The sequence below is a fragment of the Macaca nemestrina genome, chromosome 2 (assembly GCF_043159975.1).
Source record: "Macaca nemestrina isolate mMacNem1 chromosome 2, mMacNem.hap1, whole genome shotgun sequence".
Lineage (NCBI taxonomy): Eukaryota > Metazoa > Chordata > Mammalia > Primates > Cercopithecidae > Macaca > Macaca nemestrina.
The window spans coordinates 183,245,866-183,270,675 of NC_092126.1; the positions used below are offsets into that span (position 1 = coordinate 183,245,866).

The 24,810-nt window shown below is 40.8% G+C and overlaps 1 protein-coding gene across 2 annotated transcripts in view; it reads right to left on the reverse strand.

Moving 5' to 3' along the window:
- The window catches only part of LOC105477479 (leukemia NUP98 fusion partner 1), a 53,001-nt gene that overhangs the window by 15,541 nt on the left and 12,650 nt on the right, over positions 1-24,810 (reverse strand). For both annotated transcript variants that reach the window (XM_071092520.1, XM_011733993.2), the window contains exon 2: positions 12,394-12,582. In XM_071092520.1, the coding sequence (XP_070948621.1) occupies positions 12,394-12,582 (189 nt within the window). The remainder of the gene's footprint in view (positions 1-12,393; positions 12,583-24,810) is intronic.

A 24,810-nucleotide genomic window follows, 5' to 3' on the forward strand; every position in this document is an offset into this window, starting at 1 on the left:
TATTAAAAGCAACATAAACAAATTTAAACTACAGGTGAAAAAATGAACTTTAAAAAATGTGCTATATATTGCTAATGTTTAATAAATATCCTAGAGATACATCAGTACATCTCACACACATAAAAAGAGATCATATAATATAATGACATCAATCATTAACATCACAATTGGAAAATGGGCAAAGGACAGACAGTTTAGACAAGCCAAACTTTTTGAAATAATTATGACACTTGCTCTCTCAATTTCTCGGACTCACTCAACTCACTCCAGTCCAGCTTCCTCACCCACAGCTAATTTTGATCAGGATGTTGGTCTTCATGTTGCCAAATTCTGTGCACTTTTTGCTCTTCATCTTAGTCATTCAGTAGCATTCAACTCTGTTATCCACAGGAGCCTTTTGAAAACACTGTTTCCTTGCTTGCTACCACCGCACCCTCCTGCTTTCCCTTTGATCTGGCTGCCACTGTGATTTAGACACGTGCTCACTTCTTCCTTCTGTCAGCTCATAGCTGTTGGGGCTCCCCAAGGTTCTAGACTAGTCTTCCTTTTCTACCTTTCCTTTCTCACTGGTCTTTGATCTTTCTCTTAAACTCACCTGCTCCTGTGTAGTGCAGGCACTGGCACAGGCTCCTCCCTGCCAGTGACCTCATCCACGACCCTACTCCCTCATCTTTCTATTTTTTTTTTTTTTTGAGACGGAGTCTCGCTCTGTCGCCCAGGCTGGAGTGCAGTGGCCGGATCTCAGCTCACTGCAAGCTCCGCCTCCCGGGTTCACGCCATTCTCCTGCCTCAGCCTCCCGAGTAGCTGGGACTACAGGCGCTGCCACCTCGCCCAGCTATTTTTTGTATTTCTTAGTAGAGACGGGGTTTCACCGTGTTAGCCAGGATGGTCTCGATCTCCTGACCTCGTGATCCGCCCGTCTCGGCCTCCCAAAGTGCTGGGATTACAGGCTTGAGCCACCGCGCCCGGCCTCTCCCTCATCTTTCTAATGGCTAATCATCCTTCAGTCACAGCAAAAACTGCATTTCCTCAGAAAGTCTTTTCTACGTCTCTGATTGGTTCAGGTTCCTGCCAGATGCTCTCTTGGGTTCCAGTACTTCTCCTCTGGGAAACTTATCACAACTGTGATTAATAATTTGGGTAGTTTTGTTCAGTACCTCCCTTCTCCACTGGATTGTGTGCTGCATCGTATCAAGGGCTATGCTTTACTCTCTGCTAGTACCCAGCACCTTGCCTTGTTCATGGCATGGGTTCATTAAATATATATTGAATGTACAGTATAAAGAATAAAAGAAAAGGAAATACCAAATGGTTATGAATGTTAATATTTAATTAGCAGTCAAAGATTCTGTAAAATAAAATAACAATATTTTACCTTTCAGGTTAGCAAAAAAAAAAAAAATGTGTTTTAACAATGCCAACACTGGCAAGAGTACAGGGAGACAGGAACTATCATCCCTTACTGATGGGATTATAAATGTGTGCAGCCTTCTTAGGAAGCCTTGAGAAATATGTGCTAAGAAGCTTAAACTATTGGTGTCCAAGAAGATGTAAAAAAGAAAAAATAATAAGCTTAAAATATTCCCCTCCTTAGATCCAGCCATTGTATGTTGTTGTGGGTTGAACTATATCTCTCCAAAAATCATAGGTTGAAACCCTAACCCCCAACAGCTCTGAATGTTACTGCATTTAGCCATACGGCTTTAAAGAGGTGATTAAGTAAAATGAGGCCATTAGGGTGAGCCCTAATCCAATCTGACGGGTGTCTTACAAGAAGAGGAAATTTGAACACATAGAGAGACAACAGAGTTGCTCACTCACAGAAGACAGACCATGGAAAATCACAGTGGGAAGGCAGCCATCAGCAATCAAACAAGCGAGGCCCCAAAAGAAGCCTTAATCTTGGACTTCCTAGCCTCCAGAACTGTAAGAAAATAAATTTCTCCCGTTTAAGCCACCCGGTGTGTGGTATTTTGTTATGGCAGCACTGGCAAACATATGCATATCTTTCTAGATATGCATACCTAGAAACTTATTCTCAAATAATCAGAAATATGGTTAAAGATGTGTAAAGCTGCTAAGATACCTAAGATAAATCTGTATATATTAGTCCATTTACTAAATAGGTCAGTCATGGTAGTAGGTGCTGTGGATAGGATGGGGAGCAAAACAGTCTCTTAGAGATTGCATCTGCACAGGAGATAGATGTTTAACAAATAGGGCATGTGTCTGCATCCTTGGATAAATGCTTTAAAGGGGAGTTCAAGGTGCAATGAGAAGGTAGAATGGGGTAAACCTATATATATTGGGGTGGGTCTTAGGGGGGTAAGGAAGAAGGATCCAGAGAGAATTCTGTGAATGTGTGACGATTGAGCTACAAGCTGAAGGATGAGCAAGGGTTGGAGGACAAGGACTACTTTCTGCCTGGAGATGAGCACCACATGGGCAGATCCACTGCCATGGAAGAAGCTTGCTGGCATAGTGGTGCTGGGGAGCACAGTGGACCAAGAGGAGCCAAGAGAGCTGGAATAAGGAGACATTGAGGGATTTCAAGTAGGGCAATATCCCAAGATTGATAATGTGAAAACATATCAAACTCTTACCAAAGGTTTTCTCTGTGGTGTGCTATTGTTTTCTTCCTTTTCCTTTTTTTTTTTTTTTTTTTTTTTTTAAGTATTTTTCACAGTTATATCTGGGTAGCATGTATGATATTGTCAGGAAAAAAAAAAAAAAACAATACCTTAAAGTTTTGCAACTGGGGCCGGGCGCGGTGGCTCACGCCTGTAATCCCAGCACTTTGGGAGGCCGAGGCGGGCGGATCACAAGGTCAGGAGATCGAGACCACGGTGAAACCACGTCTCTACTAAAAATACAAAAAATTAGCCGGGCGCGGTGGCGGGCGCCTGTAGTCCCAGCTACTCAGGAGGCTGAGGCAGGAGAATGGCGTAAACCCAGGAGGCGGAGCTTGCAGTGAGCCGAGATCGCGCCACTGCACTCCAGCCTGGGCGACAGAGCGAGACTCCGTCTCAAAAAACAAACAAAACAAAACAAAAAAAAAAGTTTTGCAACTGGGAGTGAAATGGAAGTTTGTACAAATGTCTTTTTCCGTTAAGGAGCCTAAAAAGAATGGCATGGCAAGAGTTTGATCACAACATAAAGTGTGTACTTAAAACTCCCTACAGCAGATAGATTTTCCAGTTTGTCTCTTTGCTTTGGCATATGACTTTGTAGAAAATGAGCTTAAAAGAGAACTGTAATTAGGACATGGAGAAGCTCTTCCTCTTTAAAAATGTTTACTTGCTATGCGAGTTCTATTTTTGGAATTTTATATGACCTCCTAAGGTAATTTTCCTCAATAAGACCTAAAACAATGTCCCAAATGGCTTAAAATAGCCTCACCTATCTATCCCCTACTTTGTGAATCATGCTGTAGAACCTGGGTTGCTACCTTCTCACACTCTGAGCTCACCCTGGGCTCCTGGGCTACCGCGTTGCAGCAGGCACTGACTGAGGGACATGACTGCCCTGTACACCGACTCTCCTAATTAGAGTGCTCCAAACAGCATGACTCTTTCCCCTGTGGTCCCAGAACAACAATCTCCATCAAAGAAAATCCCATGCACTCTCTATCCCCAAGTCATTAGTTCTCATTTAAAAAGAAATTGGTTTTTAGGACAGTGAAACTATTCTGTGTGCCACTATAATGGTAGGTGCGTGCCATGATACATTTGTACAAACCCATAAAATGTACAACAGCAAGAGTGAATCCTAACGTGTAAACTATGGACTCTGGGTGATAATGATGTGTCAGTGTGGGTTCATCAACTGGAACAAATGTACTGCTCTAGTCAGGAAGGTTAATCATGGGAGAGGTATGCATATCTGGGAGTATGAGGGCTATGGAAAATCTCTGTACTTTCTGCTCAATATTGCTTTGAGCCTAAAACAGATCTAAAAAAAGAAAGGGTTTTTTTTGTTTTGTTTCTGTTTTTTAAAGTGCCAATAAACCTAAAAGGAAAGGTGGGGAGAGGGAGATTGGTTAGGTAATATATTCACCTCAAGAGCTTAACTACTTGATGTTCTTTATTTTGGCTTTAATTGCAATCACCCTTCAATTGTATCCCTTCCACCCTGTAGTCAATGGTTAACAGCATGATGAGACATAATGAGAAAGATCCAGGTGCTGGGATAATAAGACCCATATTGAGTCCTAGTGCACAGTATGTGCCTGGCACTCTGGGGCCATGTCCTTGATAGCTAACTTCAGAATAAAGTCTACAAGGAGTGATTCTTCCCCTTTTACAGATGAGGAAAATGCATCTTAGTGAGACTAAGTCTTGCCTAAGACTTATGTGACTAGTGACTTTATTAGAGAGATAAAGTGACATGCCTAAGCATGTGACATCTGGTTCCTGGCTTAGCAGTACTAAATCCTTTATCTTTAACAACAGCAACAACTTCATTCTATTTCCATGTGAAACTGCCTGTAAATGTGACTTTTAACCATGTGCCAATTTAAACAGAATTCTATTATAAAGTTAGTAATAATAATCTATAGGTCTTTAGGAATTCATCTAAAAGAATTTTATATGAGGAGTATTTTATAACGTAGTCTCATGCTATCATCAGAGCCAGAGGACTACAAATGAGTAGACTAGCTATACATGGAAACACTATCAGGGCAAACATTCAAATGTTCAACTGGTAAAATGATAGTTCTTTTAGAAATAATAAAGATAAGCTTAGTAGCCATGTACTATACATCCTTCAGGGAAGTCAAACAATGTTTTAAACTAATCAGTAAAATAACTTTGTTTAATTGGGGAAATGAACAGACCCTGCTTGGTCACACTATTACACACTAAATCAATGCAAAACTGTCATCAACACCCTATCACAAGTCATACAGTGGCTAGACGAGAGCTATAAGAAGAAACTCCTGTGAGCTTATAACACTTCACACCTCAGGCACTTGGAATCTTTTCCTAAAGCAAAATTCAAGGACTTGTCTTACTCATCCCAAAGCTGCAGTAGCCAAACTAAGCCCATCTAAACCATATGCCTCTGAGATCATAACCCCAAATGACATTAAATTAGGTCATGTATAATAATGTTTTCCCTACTAGCTCTCCACTCTCTAGTGATGATGCTTGTTATGAAAATGTATTAGTCACCTTGGGCTGCCATAACAAAATACCATAACCTGAGTAGTTTATGCAACAGAAATTTGTTTCTCACAGTTCTGGAGGGTAGGAAGTCCCAGATCTAGGCTCTGGCTAATTCAGTTCCTAGTGAGGGCTCTCTTCCTGGCTTGCAGATGGCTTCCTTCTCACTGCACCCTCACATGTCTGCTTTTTTTTTTATGCACACATTGGGAGACAGAGAGGAAGAATAAGCTCTCTGATGTCTCTTCTTATAAGGGTATTAATCCCATTAGGCCAGGACCCCACCCTCATGAACTCATCTAACCCTAATTATCTCTCAAAGGATCCATTTCCAAATACCATCACATTGGAGATTAGGGCTTCAACATATGAATGGGCAAGGGGAAGCACAAACATTCAGTCCATAACAGAACATATGCTACCTGCCAGTGTTCAATATAAAATTACCAATGATCTTCCCATTGTAATATAAAAGAGAAACATGAAAGACAATGAAGTAAACGGAAAATGAAAAACTCTAGAATTTTGTGCAGTAATTAACTGAAGGCATCTGGAAAAAAATTTCCAAGTGTCAACACCTCTGACAGAGGAGGAGGAGGAGGTGCAGAGGGAGGAGATGGAAAGAGAGAAAGCATCTTATTAGGTATGTAAACTAAAAATAAAATCCTAAGCCCCCCATCAACTGAACAGACCCCCTCTTGGCCAAGGGGATTCCATAAAAACCTTAAAAACTTAGTTCCGAGCCATGACAGGACAGGAGCTCAGATGCGCCTCATTGTACCCCGTCATGTATGGTTTAGACACAACAATTGACCAGCATTAATGTTAAAATAGAGATCACAACACTGACAGAATAAAGTCTTTGTGGCAATAAGATACCTAATTATAAACAGAACCTAAGGCCATGCTAGGCAAGGGTTAAGTCGTGCACCCCTACACTTAAAGAATAAACCATGTTCTGACTGCCACAAGGTTTTTACTTTCCTCTAGCAGCTAAACAAGCACCAGCTCTGACACATGCAGCATTAAAACAATTTGTAGCTCCATCACATGCTGACTAGCTGATTCTCTTGTTCCACCAGCCATTACTACAGTTTTGATTGGACAAGAGACTGATTTCAATAACTTTCTCCTGACAAGACTACCAACCATGGACTGGTCCTAGCCGGTTTATGGGGGCTGCACACTCACTCACCTTCCTGCCCTGAGAAGATCTTTTCAGGAATAGGGCCTAATTGTAATATATTTAAATGTTAAGTCTCCATCCCAAAGTGAGCATGGGTCATACATGCTACATGCATGTTTGTTCAAAATTCCTGTGTCCACAGAACTGTGTCAGGATCACCTTCAAGAATATTCATAGCTCCTCCTATCAGCTGTTGCCTATGGATGTTTAGCCAACCTGTTCAGCATAAAGCTCCTACCCCTTACCCCTCCTCCTCTGAAGTGTCTGTCTCCAGTCTTTCTGGAGGCTATGCTTCCCAGGCTGTGGGATGGCCACCTTGCAGGCTATAAGCTTTACAGGAAATAAAGTCCCCTCTCCTTTTCTAAATGTATACACTGTATACATTTAGCATTAAAAAAAAACTTACTATTTTAATAAATAAGTTAATAGGTACTAGGCACTGTCCAAAGCACTATATATACACATTACTTATTGAATATTCATAGCACCTTTATGAGATCTGTACTATGATCACCAATCCCATTTACATGTAGGGAACTGGAGGCAAAGAGAGTTCAAGCAGCTTGCTCAGAGTTATGCTGCTAGTAAATGAAGGACACAGGAGGCCAGCTCCAGAGCACTTGCTCCTGACCACTCCTCTCCGCTGCCTTTCTACAACTCCTCCACCTTAGCACCTAGAAGAAGACAGAAAAGTCCACGGAACATTATGCTAAAAGCTCCCTTACAGTTGTCACTGGTACCTGAAATTCTATCATTAGTTTCATTTCCTTGGATTAAGGAATTGCCTCCTATGAAAATTAAATTCAAATATAAGCTGAAATACAAGAAGCCACTGCCAATCATGACACTTGATAGTATGTGTCCAGGTTTGTGAGAACTCCCCTAAGAGGGCCATGCCCCACCTGCCCTGTAGAGAGATACTATAAGAATGAGAGTGTAGCCAACTGAAAGTAGATCAACGATAAAAACTAAAATTACAAATACCTTTCATCATTTTAAAGTGAGAGCATGGAGAGAGAATATACAATGGAGAAAGGTAATTTTATTAAAAAAAAAAAAAAAAAAAAGACAGCCGAGTGCAGTGGCTCACACCTGTAATCTCAGCACTTTGGGAGGCCAAGGCGGGCAGATCACCTGAGGTCAGGGGTTCAAGACCAGCCAGGCTAACATGGTGAAATTTCATCTCTACTAAAAATGCAAAAATTAGCCAGGTGTGGTGGTGCATGCCTGTAGTCTTGGCTACTCAGGAGGCTGAGGCGGGACAATTGCTTGAACCCCAGAGGCAGAGGTTGTAGTGAGCCGAGATCTCACCACTGCACTCCAGCCTGGGCAATAGAATGAGACTTCATCTCAAAAAAAAAAAAAAAAAAAAAAAGAAAAAAAAAAAGAAGAAAGAAAGAAAAAATAAAAAGAAAAAAGAAGAAAAAAAAAGAGGCATCATGCTACCTGACTTCAAACTATACTATAAGGCTGCAGTAACCAAAATAGCATGGTAACAGGTAACAGGTACCAAAACAGACACATAGAGCAGTGGAACAGAATAAAGAAGTCAGAAATAAGACCACAGTTATATAACCATCTGATCTTTGGCAAATCTGACAGAAACAAGCAATGGGGAAAGGATTCCCTATTTAATAAATGGTGCTGGGAAAATTGGCCAGCCATATGCAGAAAACTGAAACTGGACTCCTTCCTTATACCTTTTACAAAAATTAACTCAAGATGGATTAAAGACTTAAATGTAAATCCCAAAACCATAACAACCCTAGAAGAAAACCTAGGCAGTAGCATTCAGGACATAGGCGTGGGCAAATACTTCATGATGAAAACACCAACAGCAATTGCAATAAAAGCCAAAATTGACAAATGGAATCTAATTAAACTAAAGAGCTTCTGCACAGCAAAAGAAACTATCATCAGAGTGAACAGACAACCTACAGAATGGGGGAAAATGTTTGCAATCTACTCATCTAACAAAAGTCTAATATCCAGAATCTACAATGAACTTAAACAAATTTACAAGAAACAAACAAACCAACCCATCGAAAAGTGGGCAAAGGATATGAACAGACACTTCTCAAAAGAAGACACTAATGCGGCCAAACAAACATATGAAAAAAGCTCAACATCACTGATCATTAGAGAAATGCAAAATCAAAACCACAATGAGACACCATCTCACACCAGTCAGAATAGCGATTATTAAAAAGTCAAGAAACAATAGATGCTGGCAAGGCTGTGGAGAAATAGGAATGCTTTTACACTGTTGGGGGGAATGTAAATTAGTTCAATCATTGTGGAAGACAGTGTGGTGATTCCTCAAGGATCTAGAACAAGAAATACCATTTGATCCAGCAATCCCATTACTGGGCATATACCCAAAGGAATATAAATCATTCTACTATAAAGACACATGCACACGTATGTTTACTGCAGCACTATTTACAATAGCAAAGACATGGGACCAACACAAATGCCCATCACTGATAGAGTGGATAAAGAAAATGTGGTGCATATATACCATGAAATACTATGCAACCATAAAAAGAATAAGATCATGTCCTTCGCAGGGACATAGATGAAGCTGGAAGCCATCATTCTCAGCAAACTAACACAGGAACAGAAAACCAAATACCACATGTTCTCACTCACAAGTGGGAGTCGAACAATGAGAACACATGGATCCAGGGAGGAGAACAACTCACACACTGGGGCCTATCAGAGGGTTGAGGGCCGGGGGAGGGAGAGCATTAGGATAAATACCTAATGCATGCGGGGCTTAAAACCTAGATGACAAGTTGATAGGTGCAGCAAACCACCATGGCACATGTATACCTACGTGACAAACCTGCACGTTCTGCATATGTATTCCAGAACTTTAAAGAAAAAAGAAAAAGTCTTGGGTGTACATCGGTAGAGACTTATTCTATATCCTTCAAACTATATCATGTGGGCAAGTACATATGGTGCCTTCCCTGGAGCACAGAAGAAGCACTGTGAAGGCCCATCTGGAGTTACAAAAGCCCTGGGCCAATAAACGCAGTTTCTTCTCCCAAAGATCTTTCATTTAGCACAATCTTCCCTTCCACGAGGCCCAGACTACATAGAACAATGTTAAGAGAACCATGTTAAGCTGAAGGAGATGATGACTAGAAAGCTAAACAGACTAAACATATTAAAAATGCACTTCCACAGAATAAATACATGACAGGGAAACTGTTTTACTTCAGTTTTGTATTCATGTGATGTTGGAGAGAGAAGGCAAGTCAGTTTAATAACAAGAGAAACTTCATATTACGTTCCTTTCACTAAGGACAACAGAACAATAACGTTGGATTTCTTTATTCACTTTAATTCAGCAAACACAGGTTCTAATGAGTCTGGAGAAAAAGTAGCATTCTATAAAAAGGCCTAAGCTTTACCCTTTGTTGTACCTCATTCTTTCTGCCAAATTTGTATTTTCTACTAGACTGACAGTTCCACAAGTGTGGGGTCTGGGCATGTCTTGTTTCACCCTGTGATACTCGGACAATGTTTGGCTCACAGTAGGTGTTCAATAAATATGTGAAATAAATTAACGTTGATCATTGTGGTTTTGTGTGAATCATGAGACTGATGAAGATGTATTAGAAACTACATTCAAGGAGAAGTGGGGAAAAAAAGAAACCACATTCAAAGTAGGCAAGGGCGAAAGTTCTTCTCCTCCTATGCATATAATACTGAATGTAATATTGATGGTTATAGAGTATTAAAAGGTTGAGAGAGGGAAGGGCCTTAGAGCAGTCGGGAGAGAAGAAAAAAAGTAAGGATAAGAGTAAGCTTTTCTCTTTAAGGTATTTTCATTAGCTCAAAGCAGACGAAAAATTGAAAACCAAACTGTTCCTTAAAATAAGAATATATATATATGTATATATATATATATATATTTTTTTTTTTAGACAAGGTCTCATTCTGTTACCCATGTTGGAAAGCAGTGGCATGACCACCATTCACTGCAGCCTCGACCTCTTGGGCTCAAGTGATCTTCCCACCTCAGCCTTCCAAGTAGCTGGGACTATGGGAGCACCACCACACCCTGCTATTTTTTTTTTTTTGGAGAGACGGAGTCTCACTATGTTGCCCAGGCTGGTCTCAAACTCCTTAGTTCAAGTGATCCTCCCACCTTGGCACCCCAGAGTGCTGGGATTCTAGGTGTGAACCACGGCACCGCACCAAAAGTAAGAATATTTGATTACATTTTAGAGATAGAAAGAGTTAAGTATTCAAGTATAGATTCACTTATACACATACAGCATTACGTACATAAAGAATGAAGTATTAGACTCCCCAACTACTTTCCAGGACTCTGCCCACTGACCTCTGGTTCCTCTGATTTGTGCTCTGTGCTTACTGTTTCTCCATTCTATTCGGTCATATTTTTAACTTCTTTAATCCAGCAATTTTTATTCTGCATGTTAGTCTAATAATTATGGAATTCATTGCTGACTCAGATAATCTAAACAGATTAATTCAGGCAAATGCCCGAAGCAGGGATGAGCAGATAAAGATGTCATAAGGACACAGTTTACAAATGTTATACATAATAGATGCTGTGATTCCATAGACTAAGGCAAACAACATTGCAACCTAAAAGTGAATTATGTAAATAGGGTAACCATCTCCATTTTAAAAGCCCTATAGACGCTAAAGTTTATTCAAGGAACTAGTAAATCATATTTCTTTCTTTGTTTTCATATTTCCTGTGGCTCCAAGGGGCCATTGTAATAAATAGTAAATTATGGTTTTTGTTTTTGTTTATCCCTGTTCTCACATCTGGAAACTGGAAAGTAATCATACTCCTGGTTCACACAGCCTGGATACTTCACTTATTGTGGAACATAGATTAAAATGAGAGGCAATAAGTAGGTGTTTATTTTATAACAGAACATGGAAGGTCAGAGGTAGAAGGGCTCTTAGCGATCACTCAGTCCAACACCCCCATCTTTTTCACTTCAGCAACCTGAAGCTGAAAGAAGGGTTGAAGATTGCCCTTTGTCCCTGAGAATGCATTTGGCAAGGGATCTATTTTGAAATATTTGTGTCTCAAAGAATTCTCATTCCTCGAACTTGCTGATCACCAGGAGTAACAGAGGTTGCCTTATACACTTTCATATGTCTTATAGACATTATGTGTCTGGGAAGCCTGAAGTTAAAAATAAAATAATATTACCCCAAACAAAACTTACTTGGTTCTGGGGTTGGCAACAGCAGGGGATTGGGAAAGTATCCTCTGGTAGCTGACATTTCATGTGACTTACAAAAAAGAAAAGCTGTATTATTGCTGTGTAACTGTGAAGCGGAGGACACACATGTCTACTGTGGAGCCTTCTAGCATCACAGGAGAGCAGAGAGAATAGCCACCCGTACCTGCCACTGAGTCCACAGCTGACCAAGCCCAACCATTCCCCTCTTGGGAGCTTTTCTGCATCTTGTTCCCCAGATACCAGGTGCTCTGCCTAGCCATAACAAAACAGTGCCGAGGGCAGGAGAATTTTAGCTCCCTCTCCCATCTAGAGACGAAATGGCCTCCCAGAAAGAAAAACAAGTATGTCAAATGTCTCAAAGGTAGTGACTTGTTATGTGGGATCCCCAGTTCCTTAGAAGGTCTACCAAAGAGTGGAACAATTTTCAGTATTTCAGATGGAAATCACACATTGAGCCACAAGGCTACACAGACTAAGTAGAGCATCAAGTTTCTTTCCTTTGGCTTAAGTTCTGTCACTCGGTGGGATTATCTCAGGCTTATCAGGAGCTCTGGAGAGTGGTTAAAGATCTCTCAGAAAACTGAAAATGAAGAAATCATTACCCATTAGACGAAAATCAGGTCCCTTGAAAGACAAGATGGAATAATAAGAGAGATTTCTGTGGGTATGAGAAAGACTCGGAAGTACTGGTTTTAAACCAAAGAAAACTTTAAATCCAAAGACTCCTCAAAAAATTATTTAAGAGAAACCCCCTCCCCTATTCCAGCTCTCCCCTCCGGTTCCATGACAATCACTCACTGGGCAGGGCAGGGAGGTCTTCCTGTGACTGGTGGCTTGTGGTCGGTGGCGTTCCCGGAGTCCTCTCTGATCCTCCTCTCTCCAGCTGTGGCCCCAGAAGCTGCTCATCCATTTGGCAAAAGACACATCATCATCATCATCATCTTTGTGCTCCATGTAAAGGTGATGCCAAATATTGAAGGCCTGCCCCTAAATCCGACAGAGGGAAATATCACCCAACAGGGCTGACAATGAAACCCAGATCTCCCCCAAAAGACAAAATGAAACTGGTCTTTTTAAAATGGTCTCCGATACTGGCATCCTTAAAGGAGAAAGATTTACTAAACAACCACTTCATCATCAGGCAGCCTTGGGCAATGTCTATTTATAAATTGTGCAGCCCACATTCCCCTCCCCTTGTCTTTTTAAATTGAGAGGCTTTCTAATCCTTCCATTGCTGGGGCTTGTGCCTCACAGCCTAAGGGTGGGAAGCAGAGTCCACTGCCTGGTTTTCCCTGTGCTTTGCTGCCAATGACATGTGATGGCATCTCCAGCTGTCAATGATGATGGAGCATGACCCTCACAATATGCCCGTCAGCTCCAGGCAAGCTCTGAAATGGGGCCACATACAAGGAACACACTGACCACAGCTTGCCAGGTAGCCAGCTGTTGCCATGTCATATCTAGAGCTAGATACTCTCCTAATAAAATGATATTGATATAAAATCCAGCTCCTGGATCAAAACGAGTAGCTTTTAAAATTGATGTACAGGCCGGGCGCAGTGGCTCAAGCCTGTAATCCCAGCACTTTGGGAGGCCGAGACGGGCAGATCAGGAGGTCAGGAGATCGAGACCATCCTGGCTAAAACGGTGAAACCCTGTCTCTACTAAAAAATACAAAAAACTAGCCGGGCGTGGTGGCGGGCGCCTGTAGTCCCAGCTATTCGGGAGGCTGAGGCAGGAGAATGGCGTAAACCCGGGAGGCGGAGCTTGCAGTGAGCTGAGATCCGGCCACTGCACTCCAGCCTGGGCGACTGAGCAAGACTCTGTCTCAAAAAAAAAAAAAAAAAAAAAAAAATTGATGTACAAATGTAAATAATATACAAGTACATGTAAAATGTACAAATCATAAGTGCACAGCTTGATGGATTTTTATATACGTATACCCCTGTGTTACCACCACCATGCAGGTAAAGACATAGAACACTGCCAGCACCCCAACTGGCTCCATGTATCCCCCTTCCAATCCATACTCCCTTCAAAAGTTTACCATTAATGATCTGTGTCACCATAATTTGCTTGTTTTTGAATTTACTTTCAATGCATTATACAGTATGCATTATCCTATGTTATTCAACATTATGTCAGTGAGATATATCCATGTTTTTGCAGTAATAGTAGTTGATGCTGTGTGTAGTATTGCATTGCATCAACATGCCACAATTTTTAAAAATTCAGTCTACCAGTGATGGTCATTTTAGGCTGTCATTTAGATTTTTTCTAGTTGGGGCTTTTGTAAATAAAGTTTATATAAATTTTACAGTCCCTGTCTTTTAGTGGGCATTTTTTTCAAGGTAAAGAGAATATTACGTTTATGGAACTCCTACTTTGCATCAAGTATGGAGCCACCAAGTACTCCATATTGCTCATTTTCTTTTTTCTTTTCTTTTTTTTTTTTTTGAGATGCAGTCTGGTCCTGTGGCCCAGGCTAGAGGGCAATGGCACGATATCGGCTCACTGCAACCCCCGCCTCCCGGGCTCAAACGATTCTCCTGCCTCAGCCTCCCGAGTAGCTGGGATTATGGGTGCCCACCACTACGTCCAGCTAATTTTTGTATTATTAAAAAACCCCGTAGAGACGGGGTTTCACCACGTTGGCCAGGCTTGTCTCAAACTCCCGACGTCATGATCCGCCTGTCTCGGCCTCCCAATGTGCTGGGACTACATGCATGAGCCACCACGCTGGACCCCATATATGCTAATTTTCTTATAACAACCCTGTGACTGGGAGATTTGTATGACATTTTATTGATAAGGAAGTTGAGATGCAAATAGATCACCCCTTGCCAAAGTGAACTTAATACTAAGTGGCAAAACCAAGTTTGAAGTGGGGAATAGAAAAACAAAGTCCAGGCTCTTTCCACCATCCTGTCAGTATTTCAAGAGAACTTGGAGAAGTCTTGCATTTTCAATCAGGAATTCTTGGCCATTTGCCATACGAAAATCCTTCCTTGAGCTGCAAAAAGATAAGCTTGGTAACTATGACCAATGTTTGTAGAGCATGGTATCACAACTTTTATGTTACTAAGGAAAAGTAGCCAAAGCTTAACATATCTTGTAACATTTTTATTTTTTGCAAATGGCCAAGACTTCCTGTGTTATCACAACTCATTGCTGGAGGAATTAAGCACATCCTGTGGGACTGCACTGGAACAGGACTTTTTGGAAGAGTGTGCCTAATTTCCTCCAGACTGCACCCCATATGCCTTTTCTATTTTCTTTCTCAGTTTTACTTTGTATCCTTTCAACATAATAAATCGTATCCATGAGTACGACTATATATGCTGAGTTCTAGCAAATCCCCAAACTGGGGATGACAGCTACTATCACAAGTGGGATTTGCTAAAAAAAAAAAAACAACCCAAATCACTGAAATATGGCTAAAGCAGGGTTTGGGAAAAGGGAGGATGAAGAGGACACGATGGTGAACCTTCAATGCCCAGTGGCTACCTAGCCATCTGTAGAATGAATCAGCTGTTGAGATGATGTCTGTTGTGAGAGGTAAAAGTTACCTACAGAATTCAAAATAACGGACTCAACCCCAGGACAATTGGTTCATTAGATTCCCTGGATACTTTTGGCCATGGGTAGCTAAAATGAAGGGATTAAAAAGTGCAGCCTGGCTGATGCCTTTGGGTTTTGTTCTCTCCTCTAGACGAGAAGAGAAAGGGTCCAAACATTCCCAAAACACATTTTGCATGGGCCACAAATGTTAAAAGTTTGCATTGCTTTCTCTTTCAAGTGGGAAGGAAGAGAAAGCAATGCAAACTTCTACCATTTTTGTTAAGTCAGTTCCAAGAGCTAGAACAAGGCTTTAGATAAACCAGCAAGAAAGGGGAGTGGGGGAAATAATACCCCATTGCCTGGTACAGCAGCCCTTTACATTCCAACTAGAAATCTCTCAGCAGGTATAATGTAAGTCATATATGCTGAATTTACCACTTTACTACTAGGAGTTTGAGAAAACCTGCAATGAAAAAAAAAAGAGATTTTTAAAAAATGGCTTCTATTCTGTGGCTATTGTACCTGAATGAATATGACAAAAACTGATGTAAAATATTATATGCTTATAATTTTGTAAATGCTTGAGGGATTGCCCTAGTTAGGGAAAGTGACTCTGTAAGAAATATTAGGAGAATATGCACCTCTTGATTTTTGTTGCTAGTAGACACATTACAATGTAAACTCTGAGTATTTAAATACTGAAATCTCCATAACTGATTATTTTGCTATAATTTTTGCCTGTTGGAGCCTATGGGAAAAGGTAGACAACAGAAGGATAGCTCATCTCCACTGGAAAAAACACCTTTTGAGTTTTAAAAAGCGGTTTTTAGTTTGCTAATAAGTTCTTATAAAATCGGGTGTCTGTCTGACCCTCAGAGGCTAATGATTTTCCAGCCTAATGTGCTTATTTTGGAGTGGGTCGATTGGACTCTAAACCTGACAATATAAAAAGGGCTTAGAAAACATTTCTTGTCAATTGCACTTGGAACACAGTTGTTTGGCCCTGTATCTTCTTGGCTTTGCTGCTGCTAAAGAAGAAATTTGCTAGCTAGTTTGGAATCCTGAATTCACGGATCCTAACTGCCTGGAGCTTATGCTAAGCTGAAACTTGATACTGTCTGTGAGGGACGGTTCCAATCTCTGAAGACAGGCATAGGCTCAAGGAACAGAACTCAGTCTCTGGAACTATTGCAGGTTTGTTTACAAAACTCCTCTGTGGGGCCATAAACTATGCTATCACATGGCTCACTTGCAGATGCCTACGGGAAAGCGCTTGTTCTTTGATAGGACCATTTGAAACCGAACTAGTTGCACCAGAAATGATTGATCCCAAGAACCCTGTCAAAAGCTGCAAGCTTGGGGAGAGCACATCGCAGAGAGTGGGACCCCTCCATCCATTCCTGACAGATAGGGCTCTTGACCCCTTCTGGGGATAGCTTACTGCTATTAATTTGTGTTCAGCTTGCCAGAGTATTTTGAAATTTGCAATGATGGATTGATAGTCTGACTCTTCTTTGCTCGCCTCTCTTCTTAGTTAAGCAGTTTGATTGCTAAATGCAGCTGCTCCTAGACAGAAATTGATATTTTCTAGGCTGCTTCCTGAATAAATAATCAGGACAAAAGGGATAAGTAATGTAAACACAGTCTGAAAATTTTTGAAAATTCAGGATTTTGTCCTAGCCCATTCTGAAACATGATGTTGTTTTTCTGGTTGTTACATGAAACAGTGATTTTCTATGTAAATCATTTTGTCCCTCTAACACCCAACCCTTCCTACCCTTCCTCATAAAAGGTCTAGATAAGAATAAACAATGGCTGGGGAAGTTATGATTTCTGAATGAATCACACTGTTGTGTAATAGCAAAGAAGGAAAAAACCCGGCACCTGGAGCAGGAGAAAGAGGGCATTAACGATTTGTTTTTTGGAACTGCTCCTGAACACCAGTGCTGCCTTTGCAGGATGCTGTGAGGGCTTGAATTCAAACTGACTGCTGAGCCTATGATCACACCCAACAGTACTGACTATGAGAGAGCAGCAACTGGCCCCAGCTCCTCTGGCTTCCAAGAACACCTCCAGATACTGTCCACACTTATGAGCAAAACTGACAGAAACAAACTGCCTTCAGGCAGTCCTTCTAAAACAAAGAACTTAGCTGAATTATTTAGACTGGACAGGGAAACTGTGGGCCGAAGTCCCCACAGTGGAAAGCCATACTGGGGGCTCTGCTAACCTGACTAACGCATGTCTTCACTGGGGTAATTGAACTTGAATTCTTTGTTTCTAAGAATGCTCCCTGGGATTGTACTTCCTGTGTAAATATCTTGACTATCATGGCCTGCCTCAGCCCAAGAAGGCAAGCAGGTCAGTTTCAATTTACTACCCAGAGATGTGCTGTGCTTGAATTGATGCCTCGGGCTAGGTTAAAAAAGGTTAATACAAAAACTGAAGGAGAAAGCCACTGGCTTCCTAAGATTAACCTTTATAGCTAATGGGATTTGTTTTAATTGGCTAAATCCAAGACCTCCGGATTTTAAGTAAAGTCAATATTCAGGTTAGTTTCATACTGTGTCGTGGGACACTACTGATAATAATTTTGCTATAAAATGCCTTGACCAAGGAGATCAGCTACACAGAAAATGGTTAACATAGCAGGCCTGAAACTGCTGATCCTTAGAAGGACCGGCTTGCAAGATTAGCCCTTAGCTGGCTTCTGGGAACTTGGCTGGTAAACAGTTCTTGCAGTAACATAACATTTTCCTTAAATTATAAGAGTGGTCTAAACTGTTTGCCCGACCAATGTGGTTTATGCTGAACAACTGACTTTCTTCTGCAAATCTGGAGTTTGTGTATGTGGTAGACAGTGTGCCTACCTGACCAACACCCAGGAAATATCTGGGGTACCGAGTCTCTATTGAGCCTCCATAGTAAACACTTGCCTTGCACATGTGCCACAACTCGTTGCTGGAGGAATTAGGTGTGCACTTTGTAACTCCACTGGGAGAGGACTCTTGGAAGCTTCAGCCAGATTTCCTCCAGACTTTCCCTATGCAACTTTTCTCTTTACTTGTTTCGCTTTGTATCCTTGCACTATAATAAATCTTAGCCATAAGTACAACTATATGCTGAGCCTTGTCAGTCGTTTTCAGCAAGTCAAGAACCTAAGAGTGGTCCTGGGGAACCTCCTAATACTGGAATGAAAGGGAACTCTTCAAATCTTTTACCAAAAATTATCCCAAAACAACAAGATGTAAATATACCCCAGAAAGAAAAAAAGATTTGAACTACATTATAGAAAACGAGACTTCCAACTCCATTATTTTCCCTAGTTAAGCCTATTTCTTCTTTAAAAATATGAGGAAAAGATAGCTCCCTACTCTGCCTATGCTAAGGTTCTTAAAAACAAACATGGGGCAGCAAAAAAGCAACAGCAGAAAGTGTCAAGTCTTTCAGCACTGGGAGAGATGCTCTTCTGGGCTTTCTTGGGAGCCCTGGCCTGAGGGGAGGCTCCAGCCCACCCTTGAAGCCCAGACACCTGCTTCCCTAGCAAGGGCCCCGGGCACCTGCCTTGAGGAGATGCTGCTGGGGACACGTACCAAAGGGAGCTGCCCTTTTGACCCTGCACCTTTTTGAGTCTGCAGGATGTATGCAAAAGCTGCCGACAGTTGCAGCTTCTGAGCTGAGAGTTTGAGTAGGCATTTTCTTATCATGCTGAATGTGAAAAAAATACCTTCTCTTAGAGAATAGGAAGTTTGTGGTGTGTGTATTCTCATAAAGTGACCAGACATCGTGGGTGCCCAGGTAATCAGTGAAAATGATCCTTGGGCTGTCAAGTGGCTTCTCAGTGCCCTCTCTCTTAGGAGACTATACAATGATGAGAAAACAATTTTCCCTTTATTTATTTTATTTATTTATTTATTTATTTATTTTTATAGAGATGAGGTTTCACTATGTTGCCCAGGCTGGTCTCGAACTCCTGGGCTCAAGAAATCCTCCAACCTCAGCCTCCCAAAGTGTTGAGATTATAGGAGTGAACCACCACGCCCACCCGATTTTCCTTTTATTTATTTCATTTTCCCAGTGCCATGCCTCTGTGGCAGCAGTAACTTATTTTTTTTATTTCATTTTTTTTTTTTCCTTAACAGTTAAGGGAAAGCATCATTGTTCATACTGATTTCAAGCTTGACTGAACTGGTCTCATTCTAGAAAGGAAATGCTATGTCCAGAAGAGCTAAACTGCTACATCTTCTTTTTTTTATTTTTAATGGTCAAAATACATCATTGGTTTTGAGTCAGTTTTTACTTCCCAGAAAGCAGTGCTTAAATACTTGAAACTGTGTGCTATGTTCTATTCAATGACCCGATTGCCAGAATCTTGTTTAGTGGCAATGTGTCATAGTATAATCATCCATTTCCATGTATGTTATCAAGTTACACTGTGAAGTTTGCCACTCTTTTGAGGTGGTCATCAAAGACACACCTTTTTTAACCAAGTGTCCTGAAGCATGTCTCTAAGGGTATATCACCATTATTTTTTACTCTAAAAAGCCATGAAGCACGTATTATAAGAACTGTTTTTAGACTATACCACTAGTGGTGTAAAAAAAAAAAAAAAAAAAAAAAAAAAAGGAGACAAAGAAAAGTATGTTTTCAGAGATTTGCCTACAAAATATTGGTTATATAAATATCCAGTTACCTTGGCATTAAGCATCATTAAATTCTTCAGGATTTTGGTTAATGGTGGGCTTCATAATAGTTGTTAGACATTGGAAGAGGTTTTGAAGAGCCAATAAATCATCTCTTCCACAAGAAACCTTCAAACACCGCCCTTATTCTCATCTGCCAAAGATGAAATCTGTGCAGCTTTGCCTCCAGAAATGTTATTAGTTGGTTGACCTCTCAAGGTCTCTTCAATCCCTAGGCACCAATTATCCTAAAACAGATGAGCTACTACTGTTAAAATTTACTACTATGTAAAAAACTTTTTGGGAGGCCAAGGCAGGCAGATCATGAGGTCAGGAGATCGAGACCATCCTGGCTAACATGGTGAAACCCCGTCTCTACTAAAAATACAAAAAAATTAGCCAGGCGTGGTGGCGGGCACCTGTAGTCCCAGCTACCTGGGAGGCTGAGGCAGGAGAATGGCATGAACCCGGGAGGCAGAGCTTGCAGTGAGCCGAGATCGCGTCACCGCACTCCAGCCTGGATGACAGAGCAAGACTCTGTCTCAAAAGAAAAAAACCACTTTATCAATCCAGTTCATCAGTGTGCTATACTTCAGAAAAGGCTTCCTTTCAGTTATTAACTGCAATGTCACAGAATCTAAAGGTAATATCTCAGCACTTCTGTTGAGTCTACAAGCCTCTCCATAAGAAGTGATCCAAACAAGAACTGGGGGAATTCAGAGTCCTGGGTACCTCATATTTGAGAGGGACAAAATGTTGCAATTTAGAATAAAGAAGAGGATCATCATACACATAAAGAAAACTGACAGAAGACAACATTTAGGAAAATAAATTGCAAAAACTAAAGTTTGAGTCAAAAAATAATGTGAAGTTTTCAGACTATTAAAACAAAAAAAATGAAGCTCCATAACAATCTTTTCTGAGGATGAAATGTCATATGTTATTAGTAGGAATAAGGTCTTTATGGAAAGGTATATGGCAACATGCATTTAAAAGCTTTAAAAAAAATTTGCATCCTTTGACCCAGAAATTTCTCTATTTTTTACAAGTAGATACTAAACATACAAGGATGTTTGTTCATATAACATTATTTAAAATGGCAAAAACTTGTAAGATGTGGCAACATCTTAAAAGTACAACAACTGGAGATCAGGCTAATACATTATATTTTTACAATAGAATTCTATGCAATTATCAAAAATCATAGGATTTAATGACACAGGAAACTTCTCAAAATAAAATAGGTGACAAAATAAAATACAATACAGGGTGATAATTAATTTTATGTGTCAGCTTGCTGGTCTATGGTGCCCAGATATTTGGTCAAACATTAATTCTGGATGTTTCTGTGAGGATGTTTTTGATGAGATTTATATTTAAATAGGTGGAATTTGAGTAAAGCAGATTTCCCAATTAGTTGAAGGCCTGAATAGAATACAGATTAACTGCCCCAGCAAGATAATCAAGAAATAGACCCACATGTATTTCTAGCTGAATTTTGGAAAGAGTACAAAAGCAATTTAATGGAGGAAGGATAGCCTTTTCAACAAATGGTGTTGGAGCAATTGAACATCCACAGTTTAAAAAATGCTTCAGCCTGGTGCAGTGGTTCATGCCTGTAATCTCAGCACTTTGGGAGGCCAAGGCAAGAGGATCACTAGAGCTCACAGACTGAGGTTCCAGTGAGCCATGATTATGCCACTGCACTTCAGCCTGGGCAACAGAGCAAGATTCTATCTCAAAAAATAAAAAAAGAATATTACATACAAATGAACTCAAAATGGATCACAGACTTAAATACAAATTGTAAAGACTTTTAGAAAAAAAAAAGCATAGGAGAAAATCTTTGGGATCAAGAGCTAGGCAAGAGCTCTTACACTTGACACCAAAAGCATAATCTATAAAAGGAAAAATTGATAAATTATACATCACCAAATTAAAAACTTTTGCTCTATGAAAGCTCCTGTTAAGAGGATGAAAAAGTAAGATAAACACTGGGAGAAAATGTTTACAAGCCATGTATCTGACATAGGACTAGTAACTAGAATATATATATATTTTTAATTTCAAAATTAAACATTAAAAGAACAAACAATCCAATTAGAAAACAAAGGCCAAGCATGGTGGCTCACACCTGTAATCCCAGCACTTTGGGAGGCCAAGATAAGAGGATCGCTTGAGCCCAGGAGTTTGAGACAAGCCTAGTCAACACAGGGACATGCTGTCTTTATAAATTTTTTTTTTTAAAAAAACTAGCCAGGCATGGTGGCATGCATCTGTAGTCCCAGCTACTCAGGAGGCTGAGGTGGGAGGATGGCTTGAGCTCAGGAAGTTGAGGCTACAGTGAACTGTGATCATGCCACTTTATTTTTTTTTATTTTTTTTTTTTATTTTTTTTTTTGAGACGGAGTCTCGCTCTGTCTCCCAGAGACAGAGCACTTTACTGCACTCAGGCTGGAGTGCAGTGGCCGGATCTCAGCTCACTGCAAGCTCTGCCTCCCGGGTTTACGCCATTCTCCTGCCTCAGCCTCCTGAGTAGCTGGGACTACAGGCGCCCGCCACCTCGCCCGGCTAGTTTTTTGTATTTTTAGTAGAGACGGGGTTTCACCATGTTAGCCAGGATGGTCTCGATCTCCTGACCTTGTGATCCGCCCGTCTCGGCCTCCCAAAGTGCTGGGATTACAGGCTTGAGCCACCACGCCCGGCCTGATCATGCCACTTTATTCCAGCCTGAGTGACAGTAAAGATCCCATCTCAATAAGAAGGAAGGAAGGGAGGGAAGAAGGGAGGAAAGAAGGAAGGAAGGAGAGAAGAAGGAAAGGAGGGAAGGAGGAAAGGAGGGAAGGAGGGAGGCAGGAAGGCAGGCAGGCAGTCAGGTAAAGAAAAGAAAACAAGAAAACAAGCCAATGACATCAAAGACATTTCACCGAGAAGGATATACAAATGGTGTCTATGGCCATAACACCTTGAATGTACCCAATGTCATCTGATTTCAGAAGATATACAAATGGCAAATAAGTCCATGAAAAGATGTTCAACATCATTAGCCATTAGATAAAGACAAACTAAAATCACAATGCAGTATTACTACATACCTATCAGAATGTGTAAAATTTAAAAAGAGTATTAACACCAAATGTTGAAGAGGAAGCAGAGAAGCTAGATCATTCATACATTGCTGATGAGAATAAAAAATGGTACAGCCACTTTGAAAAATAGTTTGCGGCCGGGCGCGGTGGCTCAAGCCTGTAATCCCAGCACTTTGGGAGGCCGAGACGGGCGGATCACAAGGTCAGGAGATCGAGACCAGCCTGGCTAATACGGTGAAACCCCGTCTCTACTAAAAAAATACAAAAAACTAGCCGGGTGAGGTGGCGGGCGCCTGTAGTCCCAGCTACTCGGGAGGCTGAGGCAGGAGAATGGCGTAGACCCGGGAGGCGGAGCTTGCAGTGAGCTGAGATGCGGCCACTGCACTCCAGCCTGGGCGACAGAGCGAGACTCTGTCTCAAAAAAAAAAAAAAAAAAAAAAAAAAGAAAAATAGTTTGCCTATCTCTTCTAAAACTAAAAATACATCTACCATGTGACACAGTGATTGTACTCTTGGGCAATTATCCTAGAGAAATTAAAACCTACCTTCATGCAAGAGCCTGCACATGAATGTATAGGCTTAACACACACAACTTGACATATTCAAGAGAACTATGTTGAGTAAAAAAGTTCAATCTCAAAAGGAATTTTATAATTGTATAAATAAAAATACAATCCTATATAAATACAAATAATTTTTATATAGCATTCTTCAAATAACACATAGATGAAGAACAGATTAGTGGTTCCCATGGGTTAGAGATTGGGGAAGTGGCTATCAGAGTTTAGTTTGAGGAAGCTTTCTGATGATAGACCAGTTCTGTACTTTGATTGTGACAATTACACAAAGCTATGGATGTGATAAAATTGCACAGAACTACATACACACACACACACACACAAATGAGTATGTGCATAGCTAGTGAAATTTGAGTAAGTTATATGGATTACACCAATGTCAATTTCCTGGTTTTGACATTATACTATAGTTATACAAGATGTCAACATTAGAAGAGTAGGTGGAGGATGCATGCGACTTCCGTGTATATTTATTTGCAACTTCTTGTCATTATTTCATAACAAAAAGTAAAAAAGAAAAATGACATATCAAGAAAAAGAAACTTCTCTAAATGGGTAGCTACAGGATCAAAATGCCGTGGAGTTAGAGGTACTCTGGGAAAAAAGCAACAATGACAACATAAATTTTTAATCTCTTTGAATCCCCACATGAAAACTAATAGAGCAACTGTAGCAGAAAAAAGAAAAAAACCTATGGCCAGCTCTACAACAAAACTAAGTGACAAGCTGAACCCCAAGATGTCCTCTACTCCCAAGTGCAGGTTGTGAGGTCAAACCACCAATATAGCTATAGACCTGGTATGGTTGTCCATGCAGGAGGAAGAGGAAAGAAGCAACAGGGCATCCTCCAGACCTGAGAACAGGAGAACCACAAAATAGCCAATAGTTTGGAAAGCACAGGGAACCAACTGGAGAATAGTAGCTGAAACTGGGAAGGATTTGTTCTCTCCGATACTGAGTGAGTACAAAAAGCCTGTGGTAAGAAGGATTGAAAGGGCTGAACTGTCCAGCCACCATAAACTCTCAAATCTGATCTTCTAGGACAAAGCCTCACACTGAGGAGAAACTGGGAAGAGTGGAATCAAAACTGCAGTAGACAGGCACAACAGAGATAAAGAAAAGAGTGGGTCTAAAACAAAATGGGATGGGGAACACAGCCAGCACATCTTAGAAAGCAAGCTGCCATATTTGTGAACACTACACGAACACAACAGAAGAGGAAGCTCTGTGGAATTTCAAAAACTTACCTGCACCCTATGTCATTCTAAGAGTTCCAGAATTGTACATAAAAATGAGGGGCAGAAA